Source organism: Scyliorhinus torazame, chromosome 12, assembly GCF_047496885.1.
Source record: "Scyliorhinus torazame isolate Kashiwa2021f chromosome 12, sScyTor2.1, whole genome shotgun sequence".
Taxonomy (NCBI): Eukaryota; Metazoa; Chordata; class Chondrichthyes; order Carcharhiniformes; family Scyliorhinidae; genus Scyliorhinus; species Scyliorhinus torazame.
Window position 1 is genome coordinate 160,792,790 of NC_092718.1, and position 16,224 is coordinate 160,809,013.

Here is a 16,224-nt window from a genome sequence, read left to right on the forward strand (position 1 = left end):
ACGTCCTGAAAAAGGTGGCCCACAAGGGGGGGATAGGTGGGCCTGAAAAGGGGGGACCCTCAGCAACCCCATAGCGAGGCGTCCTCACTTGGGGGAGGGGGGGGATGTGGAGTAGTGTTCATGTGTGTAGGGGGTGACATTGCCCATGGGTGGGTGTGGGAGATTCGCAAGCTCACTTAGTGATCTGGGCACTCTTTCAAAATGACGCCCCGATCACAAGTTCAGCTCCCGAGTGATGAAAAATTTCTAAGTGTGGTTTTGACTGGGGAGAAACTTCCCAAGGCCCAAAAAATGATGAAGTGTGGTGGAATAGCGGTATGGGTCTCACCCAAAAATCGGGGGAGAACCACCCCACCAAACACACCCAATATGACACTTAGAATTCAGACTTTTGTATCTGCCTTCACTGAGAAAAAAAATATAGAAACCATCCCAAATACATGAGAGAACCAAGGGACTAGCAAGGGGTGGGGAAATTGTTGGAGTCTATAATCAAGGATAGGGTAACTGAACACCTGAACATTTTTCAGTTAATCAGGGCAAGCTAACATGGATTCATGACAGGTAGGTCATGCCTGACAAACCTCATTGAATTTTTTGAAGAGATAAATAAAGTAGTGGACAGGGGAATGTCTATGGACGTTGTTTATATGGATTTCCAGAAGGCATTTGATGAAGTCCCACATAAAGAGACTGTTAACTTAGGTAGAAGCCCACGGAATTGAGGTAAATTACTGACATGGCTGTGAAACTGAATGGCAGAGGACAGAAAATAGGGATACTGGGTAGGTACTCAAATTGGCAGGATATGACTAGTGGTGTTAGGGCCTCAATTGATCACATTGTTCATTAACAACTTGAATCATGGCATAGAAAGTCATATATCCAAATTTCCTGAGGACACAAAATTAGGTGGCATTGTAGACAGTGTAGATGACAGCACAAAATTACAAAGGGATGTTGATAGACTAAGTGAATGGGCAAAACTGTGACAGATGTATTGCAATGTAAGCAAGGGTGAGGTTATCCATTTCGGACCAAAAAAGGATAAATCTGAGTACTTACGATGGTATGAAGATAAATTCAGTGGATGTCCAAAGAGACCTCGGGTTTCAGATGCATAAATCTTTAAAATGCCATGTACAAGTGCAGAAAGTAATCAAGGAGGCCAATGGAATGCTGGCCTTTATATCTAGAGGGCTGGAGTATAAGGACACAGAAGTTATGCTGCAAAACCCTGGTTAGACCTGACTTGGAGTACTGTGAGCAGGTCTGGGCACCACACCTTTGGGAGGATATTTTGCCCTTGGAGGGAATGTAACGTAAGTTTACAAGCATGATACCTGGACTTCAGGGCTGAAGTTACGAGGAGAGATTATACAAATCAAGCCTGTTTTCTCTAGAATTTAGAAGGCTATAGGGTGGTCTGATCAAATTTTTCAAGATATTAACAGGAAAAGACAGACAGATAAAGATAAACTATTTGAACTGGTTGAGATTCTAGAACTAGGGGGCATGGTGTAAAATGAGGGCCAGACCATTCAGGAGAGATGTTGGGATGCACTTCTTCACACAAGGGGTGGTAGAAGTTTGGACCTCTCATCCACAAATGGCAATTGATGTTAGATCAGTTGTTAAATTTTAAATCTGAGATAGATACATTTTTGTTAAGCAAAGGGATGAAAGAATATGGTTCAAAAGCAGCTTCTGGAATTAGGTCATATGTCAGTCATGATCTCATTGAATGGTGGAGCAGGCTCGAGGGGCTGAATGGCTTACTCCTGTTCCCATGTTCCTAGCTGAAACATAACTGACTAAATTATTCAAGTAGAATCTTATCTACCAGCTTGTTACATTTTATACAGCCATCTTCTCTCCCAATGGTCGCAATGATAAGAAGTTGCTGCACTTTCAGCAGTGAGCTAATTTCACAGAGTTGTGTGACCCAAGGGATTTGCAGGAAATCTTTTTGCATGATTAAATGCAGCATTGTACGGCACAAATTTATTCTCTTCAAATGGCGGATATTAAACTTCAACAGACAGACCACATTGAATTGTAAGTATATATAAACAATAAAGATACCTAGTGCAAAATGTTCAGCAAAAAGGTGAAGAAACAAATTGAACGTAAAAAGAATCAGGAACACCTATACTGGGTTAAGGACCCTTTGTAAGAAACATAATTTTTAATGTAAAAACAAAAAGATGTACCATTTAAAGACAAAATGTTGAATTCCGTTAAATTCATACAGCATGGAAAGAAGCCATTTGGTTCATCATGCCTGTGTGAGTTCTTAGAAGTAGCTATCCAATTAGACCCACTTCGCACCTATTCCCCCAGAGCCTTGCAAATGATTCCTTTTCAAGTTCTAATTCCCCATTGAAACATATTATTGAATCTGCTTCCACCACCCTTTCAGACAGTGCATTCCAGATCACACCAACATACTGAAAAAATCCTCTTCATCTTACCCCCACCCCTGTTTTTTTTGTGTACCAATTATCATAAATCTGACCTTCCTGGCAGTGAAGAAAGGTTTTTGCTTTCATCCCAGTCTTAACAGAAGTGAAATGTCTCCCTTAAGCACAGAGCTCATAGCGAACCTTTCATCTGTTCAAACTTTTCCATATCCTGTTCTTAAGCACTCATTTCGACTGAGCCAGGCAATTTAATGGGAGTATGATTCAGAACCATCAAAGCCACAATGTGAAAATATACACGTGCAATATAATCCAATCAAAAATGCCATCTGTCTCTTCTAGGAATTGCATGTTTCTGGGACACACGTGTCTCAAGACAACATTCCCAATGATTTAGCGGCTATTTCACACTGCTCACAGGAAATATCTGCACCGTTGTAGGCTTTAGCAATTTAATCGTTGAACCTCTGCACTTTCTCTCGCACTGACATTTACCACTTGAACACTGAACATGAAATGAGCAAATTCCACAGAGGGATGCCTCAGCTAAACAACAACCCCACTTCCGTATGGAACTGAACACGACGAGTATGAGTTAATGGGGAGGATTTCCACACTTACTGTAATGGACTTTTAATGGTCATCATAATACGGTCTTGGACTTTTAGAATTTTTTCCAGTCTGCTAAGGTCGTAGGTGGTTGGGTTCCTGAAAAGGATGTCATCTGGTAACCCGGTCACTTCGATCGCATCAGGATTATCTCGAATTAATTTGTATGGCACCAAAACAGGTCGATTCAGTCCCAGAGCTTCTCCTGAAAGATAAGGCATTAATAAGTATAAACTACAATGAGCCTTAAACAATCCCATCTCAGGCTGGACACCAATTTCTCAGTGGGCTGGATAGCTGGTTTGTGATGCAGAACAAGGCCAACAGCGCGGGTTCAATTCCCGTACCAGCTTACCCAAACAGGCGCCGGAATGTGGCGACTAGGGGCTTTTCACAGTAACTTCATACTTGTGCCAATAAAAGGTTATTATTATTCATTTGGATGCTACTGCCCTCCCCCCTTCCCTATAACATACACATATTGTATGCATTTTTGATTTTCTATTAATTCTGTCCATGCCGTAGTTGGAGAGGGGGCTACCCCCACACCGTCCACATCTGTCCTCCACGCTTTGTTTAAGTTCAAGCTATTTTGTGGTCTTTGTGAACACTACGCCAACCATCCTGAATTAAGTAACACAAAGAACACCATAGTTGCAGTGGGTGATGGTAGCAGTATGCTCACATTTTGTTTTAAGTTCCCCACCACATTGCTTGTGAAGAGCTCCTGGTACTTGCTGCCTGCCTCGTGAGAGTTCAAGTCAGTGCTGACAACAAGCCAGGTAAGAATGCCTTCAAGGTGGAACGAGAGAGGCAGAGGGACATATTAAAGGAACCAGGAGGATTCAACCTCTCCACGGGAGGAGCGCATGGAGAGGTGTGGGGTCTGGATTCCTCTCACTTGATTCCAGATAACCAAGTAAGACAATGCCTAAATCTAGAGTGGTTCTAGCTGGACTGACATTAAGAATCGCTTGCTTCAAGGCTTTGGCTGGTTAAACACCCATGATAATCTTCAGCACAGTTGTTTCTACTTTGATGATCTCTGTGGAGACCTTTGAGTTTTAAAAAGAAATTTGAGCTTCCAGAAAAGGATGACAAGATTTCATGTCTTAAGACTTTTACTGTAACAAAAGACTAAAATCTCAAACTATCAAGTACCATCATTGTGGGCAGCTTACACATTAAAAAACAGAACAATAAACTTTCCTTTTCTTTTCGCATATTTACTTTATACTGTGCTTTAAGTAGACATTCAATTCTCTCAGAACAAGGCCAAGGTGATTCTTGCCTCCCGGGGAGTTTATTTCTGTTATCATAGAATTTACAGTGCAGAAGGAGGCCATTTGGCCCATCAAGTTTGCACCAGCCCTTGTAAAGAGCACCCTACTTAAGCCCACACCTCCACCCAGCGCCGGAACCCAGTAACCCCACCTAACCTATTTTTTGGACCCTAAGGGCAATTTAGCATGGCCAATCCACCTAACCTGCACATCTTTGGGCTGTAGGAGGAAACCGGAGCACCCGGAGGAAACCCACGCAGACACGAGGAGAACGTGCAGACTCCACACAGACAGTGACCCAAGCCGGGAATTGAATCTGGGACCCTGGAGCTGTGAAGCAATAGTGAAAACCACTGTGCTACCGTGCCGCCCACTACTATCGTGCCGCCCACAGTTGTTTCTTTTCATTCTCAACCTGGGAACTTTTAATCTCAGAACTTTCTTTCACAGTGAGGATTTTCCCCTAGAGTTTCCCCCTCTAGCTCAAGTTTGGCGAATCTCCCAGCCTTGTTTTAACTGCTTATGAATTTTTTCTTTCCAATTCGAGCACAAGTTCCCAACCACATTCCTGTGTGGTGAGCCTCATAATCTTGTTGTCTATAGCGGCTCTCCCTTTCTCAGGCCCTGTTAGTTTTCCAAAATATCTTAGACTCTTCCCCTCTCTAGGCCCATCTCCATGGCAATGCGAATCACATGGACCGAGTATCCAGGCGGAGATGCATATTCGCTATCCTCGAGACCCCAACCTTTTTTTATTGCCGAAGTAAATGGAGAGTTTAAAGCACAACTGCTTTCAACACTCTCAGCAGTTTTCTGGGACTTTGGAAGCTCTCAGTTCATCCACTGTTAGCACAGAGGCTGCTGCCATTGTCTCAGAGTGTAAACACCTTGCACCTACTTCCAAATTAATCTATGCCTTCCTTTAATCTCTAACAATCAAACCACCTAGGCTTGCTGACAGACTTCAGAACATGTCACATGACTTCCTTTATTGTACATTAAATTAAAGACATAGGGATGGATTTTTCGGGCACACCCGCCGTAAGATCGCCATCGACGGGATGGGGACAATGTAATGGTCCATTGACCTCGGGCGGGAATTTCTGGTCGCCAGGCAGGCATGGCTGAAAAGTCCCGCCCAGCGTCTTAAAACATAACAATCTTATAAACCTCAATTATAACTCTATTAAACTGGCCCTAAGGGATTTGAACTTGGTAAGTGGAACATGTCCCTATGGTTAGGCAGCATACGCAGTCTGTGTTGTGGAAACAAATATTCTGCAGGTGGATGTAGATTTCTCAATAGCTTAACTTAAAGACTCTTAAACATGGTGATTAAAAAATATATATTGGAGGTATCTTATTGATCAAAAAGAATTGGGCTGGATTCTCCACCGGCGGGATGCTCCGTTTTGCCGGCAGCCAGGGGGTTTACCGATGGCGTGGGGCTCCCCACAATGGGAAACCCCATTGACCAGCCGGCATAACGGAGCATCCCACCGGCTGGGTGAAACAGAAATGCGGAGAGGCGGGGCAGAGAATCTAGCCCATTGTTTATTGACATTGTGTTTTAAAAATCGCCTTGCCTGCTCCTGAAAGTATTGTTGTGCCAAGGTTCCTAAGTTGATGTTGGCTGAAGTGGCACTGAAGGTGCATTAAGATAGGTTCCCTCCATGGTTCTGTTGTAGCACTGACCAAACAGACCTGTTTTTGGGGCGGGGAGGTGGGGGGAGAGGCAGTGGGAGCGGAATGTCTCACGGGAGTCGCAAAACATGGTTTACGCCAAAAGGATTTCCCGTACCGATCGTCTTGGCTCCTGGCCAATGACGTAATAGGAACACCAACACTCAACATCGGGGTCCCCATTAGAATGCCTTTAAATGTAATTATGAGGCCAAGTTGCTGGCAGGGCAGACTCAATCAGAGCTCACCCTGCCAGCGTGACATCATGGGACGCACCCCATGGAATTGTTTCCCCATGTTTCCCATACACTCGCCGGCCTCACACCATTTTTCCCACCTGCTGCCAGACTCTGGAAGAAAGAGAAAATCTGTCCATAGAGTTTGATTTCAGGGATGTGTCTTCTTAACTGATCTCAATTAGTCTGAGTGAGGGCAGCTTCGAGAGTGATAGGAGTACTGCTCCTGATTATTAACTATACCTCCGGCCAGAAAATCATATGCGAGGATGTAAATGAAAAACAGAACTGGGCTTGGCTTCAATGCCCTCCCAACTTCCATCATCAAATATTCCGCAAATGCTTACCACATGGGTTCCAAATAAAGGACCGTATTTTTGACGAGCCGGAACAACACGGGAGCCCTTTGCAAAAGGCGAGTGGGCCTGATTCCTGGCTTCCTGCTCTCATTCCCATTACTGGCACTTGTTTCCAGTGCGGGATTAGGGTTCAGGCAGTCAGCCAGCATGTAGAACTCCAATGCTTGCCAGCTCATTGCGGAGGCGGGAAGTTTAAACCCATTCACTCCAGGAATCTTAGTGGAGTCAGGCAACTTGAGTAAATAGATGAGATTCATGGCCTCTCAGTGGCAGCGAGAACCATTTGGAACCCCAATCCTACTTGCTCCTGGAATTCCTTCACTGACAGGCTTTGAACTGCAGATCTGTTCTTTCAGCTTCAATAGTTAGATGTTGCATTGCAAGTGTCATGACTGTAAATTATTGCTTCTTGGGCTCTGTCCTGTAAATGTACATTGTCCTTTACATTGATCAACATTGTGTAAGTGTTGAGTTGTGATAGAATGCTTTTTCCCTTGGAGAAAAATGCTTCTGTGCATTGAAACTGATGAAAATGCTACTTGGGATCTCTAATCTGAAGTGATGCACATGCCCACAGTCCATTATAAATGAAGAAAAAAAGACCTTCAACAGCTTTTCCTTAGAGAAAAGTGAAAGCCCTCAGCTGCCCCTGTACTTATTTGATTGCCAGGACATTTGGTGCAGCTTAAGGGGGGAGAAAAGACCTTTTTTTAAAAAAACAGTTTCAATAGACACCATTATTTAAATTTCCAAATGTTTGTAAAATTGCAGCTGAGCCTATTATGAATGCCTGGCAGCATTTCAAAAGCACTTATCACAGCAAGGGGCTGAATTCACACTTAAATTAAGTACCCAATTCATTTTTTTCCAATGAAGGGGCAATTTAGCATGGCCAATCCACCTACCCTGCACATCTTTGGGTTGTGGGGGCAAAACCCATGCAAACACGGGGAGAATGTGCAAACCCCACATGGACAGTGAACGGGGCTGGGATCGAACCTGGGTCTTCGGCGCCATGAGGCAGCAATGCTAACCACTGCACCACCGAGCTGCCCCCTTGACAGATTTAACAGTTTTTTTAAAGGTCTTTGATATGATTAGTGAAATAGATGTTTCGTTTTACAAAAGATTGACCATTTAAGGGGATTTAAGTTTTTCGAATGTTGTTCGTTGGCCACAAACAGGTTCCGGAACAATTGGGTGAATGGCTGCCACGTTCTGTGGAAGCCGTCGTCTGACCCTCGGATGGCGAATTTGATTTTCTCCATTTGGAGAGATTCTGAGAGGTCGGACAGCCAGTCTGCAGCTTTGGGTGGTGCTGCTGACCGCCAGCCGAACAGGATTCTACATCGGGCGATCAGGGAGGCAAAGGCAAGGGCGTCCGCCCTCCTCCCCAGGAATGGATCTGGCTGGTCTGATACTCCGAAGACCGCCACTTTCGGGCATGGCTCCACCCTCATCCCCACCACTTTGGACATTGCCTGGAAGAAGGCTGTCCAGTACCCCGCAAGTCTGAGGCAGGACTAGAATATGTGGGCGTGGTTGGCCGGGCCTTCTTTGCACCGTTCACATCTATCCTCCACCTCCGGGAAGAACCTACTCATACGGGTTCTTGTTAAGTGGGCTCTATGTACCACTTTTATTTGCGTCAGGCTGAGCCTTGCGCAGGTGGAGTGGAGTTGACCCTATGCAGTGCTTCGCTCCAGAGTCCCCATCCTATCTCGATCCCCAGGTCTTCCTCCCATTTCCTTCTGGTTGCGTCCAGTACGGTGTCGGCCCCTTCTACCAGTCGGTCATACATGTCGCTACAGTTTCCTCTCTCTAATATGCTTGCGTCCAGTAACTCTGACAGTAATGTCTGTCGTGGCGGTTGTGGGTAAGTCCTTGTCTCCTTTCGGAGGAAGTTTTTGAGTTGCAGGTACCTGAGCTCGTACCCACTGGCCAGCTGAAATTTTTCCGTCAGTTCGTCCAGTGTCGCGACCCTACCGTCAGTGTACAGGGCCCTGACTGTCAGTGTCCCCTCGTCCTCTATCCACCTTTTGAAGGTAGCGTCAGTCAGCGCTGGTGTGGACCTATGGTTGTTACAGATGGGAGCTTTGTCTGACATTTTGGTCAGGCCAAGTTGCTGCCGTAGTTGGTTCCAGGACTGGAGGGTGGCTATCACCACCGGGCTGCTGGAGTGTTTTTTTGGGTGGGGATGGGAGTGCCGCCATGGCGAGGGCCCGAAGAGAGGTCCCCATGCAGGAGGCCTCTTCCGCGCGCACCCATTCGGCTTCTGGCTCCTTGATCCATCCCCTTATTCGCTCGGCCAATAGTGGATACTGGGTGAGTGACAATGGAGGATGCATGGGAAGTGGGGAATGGTAGTATGAAGCAGCACGGATGGGGCTTGGGGATGCGAGGGGGCATGTGGGGTAGGCTGATGAGCTGAACATTGACGGTTTGAGGACCTGACATTCATCATTAAAATTGGGCTCTTGCGTCAATAAATGGAGGTAGGCATTCTAGCCTGCCAGACATGCCATTGGCCCACTTGTTGCCCGCCTCTGGAGGTGGCAGGTCCAACTCCATCCCACCCCCGTCTCCCTGGGCCACAAATATGGCAGGCAGCAGCATTTTTGAAGGAGATGGATCTGATGTGCTGGAAGATCCAGTGGCTTCCATGCTATCTTGAGTTTCCTACTCGGGTGAGCTCCCGAGGAGTGCCGGCTCCCACAGAGCCACTACCCCAAAATGATTCTCAACTTCAGGCATGGCAGGGAAGCAAAATATATATTGGAACGTTTGAAATAGGAGTAGACCATTCAGTCCCTCAAGCCAGCTCTGCTATTCAGTTCATGGCTGATCAGAACAGTAACTTGTCTCCATTTAATCATTTCACCTTTGTTCAATAATCCCTCACCTAACCAAAATTTATTAATCTCAAGTCTTGAATGTTGAAATGAAAATGAAATGAAAATCGCTTATTGTCACGAGTAGGCTTCAATGAAGTTACTGTGAAAAGCCCCTAGTCGCCACATTCCGGCGCCTGTTCGGGGAGGCTGGTACGGGAATTGTTCGGGGAGGCTGGTACGTTTCAATTGTTCCAGCATCCACAGCCTTTTGGATATGAGATTTAAATGTGTTCTTGAACAATTATGGTGCTAATGCACAGCTAAACTTGTACACACTGCAGGGTCAATTATGATCATGTTATGACAGAAGGTTTCTGCAACAAGATTCACGGGGCAAAGAGAAGGCAATTACTTTGCAGCTGCAAGAATCACTGGCTCATCAGAAAACATGAGGAAAGCAGAATTTCAAAGCAAAATCAATAGATCACCAAAATAGGAATTACAAATTTTCTGAAAATTTCACTTTGAAATCAGACACAAAGACAGTGAAAATTTTTCAATGCAATATTGAAACAGCTGAGGAAACATACCGTATTTCTCATTGAATAATTCCTTCACTTGCTCTCTGAGTATGACCTTCTCTCCAAGTCTGTTTGCCTCTTCATCCTCTAAATTGTGAAAAGTGACCAAAATATTAAAGTAACTGGTGAAGAGAGTATTTGGTAAAGCACATACTACTGCCATGCTGTGTCGACATTATTTTAATTACACAGCCCTTCTTTGAGGTTTTCCCCTGCCCGGTTGAGGGTCTATAACTGCAAAGCTGAAAAACGAAATCTCTTTTATTCAGAGCTTCCATCTCATGGAGGAATACTTCAGGCCCATCCATATCCAACAACTTGATCGGAAAGCTCTGCTTACATTTTGACAGCAGTGACAAATTACACCACAGCAGCTGAGACAATTCAGACAATTCGCAGCGTTCTAAAACAATCAACAACATTCTAAATCAAACACCTCGCAGTACTCTTTAAACAAAAAAAGTGAATTCACCCTATTTCCCAATGTTAGCAGATCTTTTCATTCCAGGATTCGAATCCGCATCTTCACCAAAAAATGAATCAGTTCTTCCTTGGGCTGTTTTTGATCAGTGTCCCAAGTTTCACTGAAATATGTCCATTAGGTTTTGAGATATTTTGTTTACAGATAAACAGACTAATAAACAGGGGCGAAAACATTATCTCTGTCCACCTTGGACAGAGTGGACATGTAATAATAATAATAATTGCTTATTGTCACAAGTAAGCGTCAATGAAAAGCCCATAGTCGCCACATTCCGGCGCCTGTTCAGGGAGGCCAGTACAGGAATTGGACCCGTGCTGCTGGCCTTGTTCTGCATTGCAAGCCAGCTATTTAGCCTACTGTGCTAAACCAGCCTCATGTACAGGTGTGGAATAAAAAAATGCTGTCAGCGTCTATCACTTAGCTATTCCCAGATAAACAGAATAAAGCCCTGACAGTATTTTAAACCATCAATCCTCAAACTTCCTAACCAGATAATTTCTCACAGTATTTACTCACGCGTGTTCCCTTACAGGATTTCCAACCACTAACACTCCCACTATTTTCAATCACTGAGCCCTTTACATAAGTTCCAACTGGTGATGCCAGACATTTTCACACCTACCCTTCACAGGCTTTACAAAGCAGTGAATTTGCACACATTTGGTGACAGTGCAAGGCAATTTCCTTTCCTTTGAAATTCAAAATTAAAATAACTTGCTAGTCAGAATCCAGAGTGGATGGTGCATTTAACATAGTGTTTCTATCGACATCATCGCACCTGAGCCAAACTGTATCTCATGTATGATGTAAATGGCATACATTCGTTCAATTCTCAGGGTATCAAAATGATGAATATGTTGCAACATCGATTTAAGTTCAACACTAGAGGCTTAAGACCTTGGTCTCATCAGCAGAACATCTATTTCAAATCTTTGTGTTGCTTGCACCATATTCTGAGCAACAGCAACTGCCAGGTAGATAATTAGCAGCCTCAGCTGGGTTGATCACTAAGGGCAACCCACAGCCTCATTAATCCTGGCTTCCCTTCGGGTAAAGCAGCAGAACTCCATTTGTGCCTCCTTTTGACTTTGTGGCTACAATCTGGAATTCACTGCTCCAAGCCACTGTACTCCTTTAAGAGCCTCCGTTTCCAAGAAATGTTGTCCTCTCTCCAGCTGGTTGTGCAATGCGAGTTATTATTAGTGAAGGCTTGCCTTAATGATGCATTATGGGTACAAAAAGGAGCAAGGATTTCATGAAATGTCTCTGCCCATACAGTTGGCTTCTCTAACAATGGGCAGCACGGTAGCACAAGTGCATAGCACTGTGGCTTCACAGCGCCAGGGTCCCAGGTTCGATTCCCCGCTGGGTCACTGTCTATGCGGAGTCTGCACGTTCTCCCCGTGTCTGCGTGGGCTTCCTCCGGTCGCTCCAGTTTCCTCCCACAGTCCAAAGACGTGTAGGTTAGGTGCATTGGCCATGACAAATTGCCCTTAGTGACCAAAAAGTTTAGGAGGGGTGATTGGGTTACAGGGATAGGGTGGAAGTGAGGGCTTAAGTGGGTCGGTGTAGACTCAATGGGCCGAATGGCCTCCTTCTGCACTGTATGTTCTGTGTTGTTCTATGTTCTAATATCAAACTCCAACAATGGTACGAGTACCATAAATGGAATGGAAGGAATGTGGCTATTATTGGGTGACATTTCTAAATTTGAAACCCAATTAGTTCATTAAAACACAATAAGGATGGCAATGCAGGTGATGTGTTGCAACTGAAGCATGTGGGAGCTGGTGGACACCAATGTGATCCACAGCAACCACATCTGCACGAAGTGTCTGCAGATCGAGGAACTTTGGCTCTGAGCTGATGAACTACAATCCAAGCTTCAGATACCGTGGCGCATCAGGAAGGGGGAAAGTTACCTGGACACTTCCAGGGGGCAGTCACATCCCTTAGGTAGCCATTTCAGATTTGGTCTGTGGTCAGAGGCTGTGACTGCAAATGAGGCAGGTATGAGGATCCAGAAGGTAGCAATGAAGGATCCTCAGCTCTTGCATTTGTTCAACAGATTCAAGGTCCTTTCAGCTCATGTGGACCAGAGCAGAGACTGCAGGAAGGATGAACAAACTGACCATAGTACCATGGTGCTGGGGCAAGTAAAACAAAATGTAGTTGTAGACGGGGCAGATTAACTATTGGGGAATAGATACTGTTCTCTGTAGTTGGGAGTGAGTCCTATTGGTTGTGTTGCCTGCCCGATTCCAGGGTAAAGGACATCTCCTTGGGGTTGGGGAGGAACTTGCAGAGGGAGAGAGTATCCAGTTGTCGTGGTCCAGATAGGTATCAATGCCATAGATGGAACTAGGAAAGAGGCTCTACCAAGGGACTATGAGCAGCTGAGGGCTAAAAGGAAGAAACATAAAGATGGCACAATGGTCATCAATGCTGCCTCACAACACCAGGGACCTGGGTTCGATTCCGACCTTGGGTGACTGTCTGTGTGGAGTTTGCAAGTTCTCCCCTTGTCTGCATGGGTTTCCTCCAGGTGCTCCGGTGTCCTCCCACGGTCCAAAGATGTGCAGGTTAGGTGGATTGGCTATGCTAAATTGCACCTTAGTGTCCAAACTGTTGTGTGGGGTTAACTGTTGTGTGGGGTTAAGGGGGTCGGGCCTAGGTAGGGTGCTCTTTCGGAGGGTCGGTGCAGACTCGATGGGCCCCCTTCTGCACTGTAGAGATTCTATGATTTTATGATTAATAATCATTGGATTATTGCCTGAGAAAATTATATACATGAGTAAATTGGTCAGGGTAAATAAGGTCAGTGAGTTGAATGTATGGCCTAAAGATTGGTGTCGGAGAAATGGATTTGAACTCATGGAGCATCACTACAGGTCAAAGAGTGAACTGCACTGTTGGGACAGTCTTCACCAGAACAGCACTGGAAACAGAGCGCTGGTGAAGCATATAACTAGGGCTATGGATAGGGCTTTAAGTTAAAAGGTGGGTGGGGAGAGTTCATGTGTGGTGAGATTTGGGAAGTTAAAGAGAAAAGACAAGGCAGTTGTGCAGACTAGCAATAAGTGTAATACTAACGAGAGTGCGGAAGAAAGGTATAGAGCTTACAAACATGCACCAACAAATAGGATCAAAGAACAGGAAAACGGTAAAAAGACTGAATCAGAAGCTCGTCAACTGAATGCTCACAGCAGTTGTAACAAGGTGGATAAATTGATGGCATAAATAGATGATTATCTATTTTTATAAAAATAATTTAGAGTACCCAATTCATTTTTTCTAATTAAGGGGCAATTTAGCATGGCCAATCCACCTACCCTGCACATCTTTTGGGTTGTGGGGGCGAAACGCACGCAAACACGGGGAGAATGTGCAAACTCCACACGGACAGTGACCCAGAGCCGGGATCGAACCTGGGACCTCGGCACCGTGAGGCAGCAGTGCTAACCACTGCGCCAACGTGCTGCCCTATAAATAGATGATTATGATATAATAGATTTTTTATTTTTTATTTAAATAATTTTTATTAAAGTTTTCACAAAATATCAACAACAAAATGTAAAAGGAACCCAATAGAATTAAATACAAAACAAAACAAAACAACCCCGTGCCCCCCTCCCCCCTATACATAAATAATAAATTAACACCTGCCGAAACACATAGCAAACATAGCAAATATATACACCCCCTCAGATCCCCCAGTATAGACAAACAAAAATAAAATAGAACTCACCCCCACCCCTCTCCCCCCGGGCTGCTGCTGCTGCTGACCATTGTCTACCGTTCTGCCAGGAAGTCTAAGAACGGTTGCCACCGCCTGAAAAACGGTTGCCACCGCCTGAAAAACCCTTGCACCGATCCCCTTAAGGCAAATTTCACCCTCTCCAATTTAATAAACCCCGCCATATCGTTGATCCAGGATTCCACGCTTGGGGGCCTTGCATCCTTCCACTGAAGAAGAATCCTTCGCCGGGCTACCAGGGACGCAAAGGCCAGAATACCGATCTCTTTCGCCACCTGCACTCACGGCTCCTCTGCAACCTCAAATATTGCGAGCCCCCAGCCCGGTTTGACCCTGGATCCTCCCACACTCGACACCGTCCTCGCTACGCCCTTCCAAAATTCCTCCAGCGCTGGGCATGCCCAGAACATATGGGTGTGGTTTGCTGGTCTCCCTGAGCACCTAACACACCTGTCCTCACCTCCAAAAAAACGGCTCATCCTTGTCCCGGTCATGTGTGCCCTGTGCAGCACCTTAAACTGTATGAGGCTGAGCCTCGCGCACGAAGAGGAAAAGTTCACCCTCCCGAGGGCATCTGCCCATGTCCCCTCCTCGATCTCCTCCCCCAACTCCTCCTCCCACTTACCTTTCAGCTCCTCCACCGAGGCCTCCTCCTCCTCCTGCATCACCTGGTATGTTGCCGAGATCTTCCCCTTTCCAACCCACACCCCCGAGAGCACCCTGTCCTGTACCGTGCGTGGTGGCAGCACGGGAATTTCACCACTTGCCTGGCAAACGCCCTTACCTGTAGAGACCTAAAGGTGTTTCCGGGGGGGGAGCCCGTACTTCTCCTCCACCTCACCCAGGCTCACGAACTTCCCATCCACAAACAGGTCCCCCAACCTTTTTATCCCTGCCCTGTGCCACCCCGAAAACCCTCCATCTATTCTCTCTGGGACAAACCGGTGGTTCCCCCGTATCCGGGTCCACACCGAGGCCCCCACTTCCCCCTGTGCCACCTCCTCCAGACTCGTACCCACACAAGACGCCGTCACCAGCCTCGTCCATGCCGTCCCCGCCCCCTCCATCACCCACTTGCGCACCATCGGCGCATTGGCAGCCCAGTAGTACCCGCAGAGTTTGGGCAGCACCAGCCCCCCCCCATCCCTACTCCGCCTCCAGGTATCTCTCTATGCTTCCTCGGACCCGCTCGCTCACCTCCTCATCCGTCAACAGCCCCACCTCCTAGCGCCACAACGGGCGTTGGTCCTTCTCCCCCAACTCTAGGTCTACCCAATACGGGGCGTGATCCGAAATGGCTATCGCCGAGTACTCGGTATCCTCTACTCTCGCAATCAGTGCCCTGCTCATAACAAAAAAGTCAATCCGGGAATAGGCCTTATGAACGTGCAAGAAGAATGAAAATTCCCTAGCCCCCGGCCTTGCAAATCTCCAAGGGTCCACCCCTCCCATCTGGTCCATAATCCCCCTCAGCACTTTAGCCGCCGCCGGCCTCCTACCCGTCCTAGACCTGGAGCGATCCAGTGCCGGATCCAACACCGTGTTAAAGTCCCCCCACCCATTATTAGGCCCCCCACTTCCAAGTCCGGGATCCGACCCAACATAGAACATAGAACATAGAACATAGAAAATACAGCACAGAACAGGCCCTTCGGCCCACGATGTTGTGCCGAACCTTTGTCCTAGATTAATCATAGATTATCATTGAATTTACAGTGCAGAAGGAGGCCATTCGGCCCTTTGAGTCTGCACCAGCTCTTGGAAAGAGCACCCTACCCAAACTCAACACCTCCACCCAACACCAAGGGCAATTTGGACATTAAGGGCAATTTATCATTGGCCAATTCACCTAACCCGCACATCTTTGGACTGTGGGAGGAAACCGGAGCACCCGGAGGAAACCCACGCAGACACGGGGAGGACGTGCAGACTCCGCACAGACAATGACCCAAGCCGGAATCGAACCTGGGACCAT

At 46.3% G+C, this 16,224-nt stretch overlaps 1 protein-coding gene across 11 annotated transcripts in view; it reads right to left on the bottom strand.

The window, feature by feature from the left end:
• The window catches only part of gtf2ird1 (GTF2I repeat domain containing 1), a 322,923-nt gene that overhangs the window by 28,211 nt on the left and 278,488 nt on the right, over positions 1-16,224 (bottom strand). For all 11 annotated transcript variants that reach the window (XM_072469282.1, XM_072469285.1, XM_072469287.1 and 8 more), the window contains 2 exons: positions 10,018-10,095; positions 3,045-3,237 (listed from right to left, as the gene is read on the bottom strand). In XM_072469282.1, the coding sequence (XP_072325383.1) occupies positions 3,045-3,237; positions 10,018-10,095 (271 nt within the window). The remainder of the gene's footprint in view (positions 1-3,044; positions 3,238-10,017; positions 10,096-16,224) is intronic.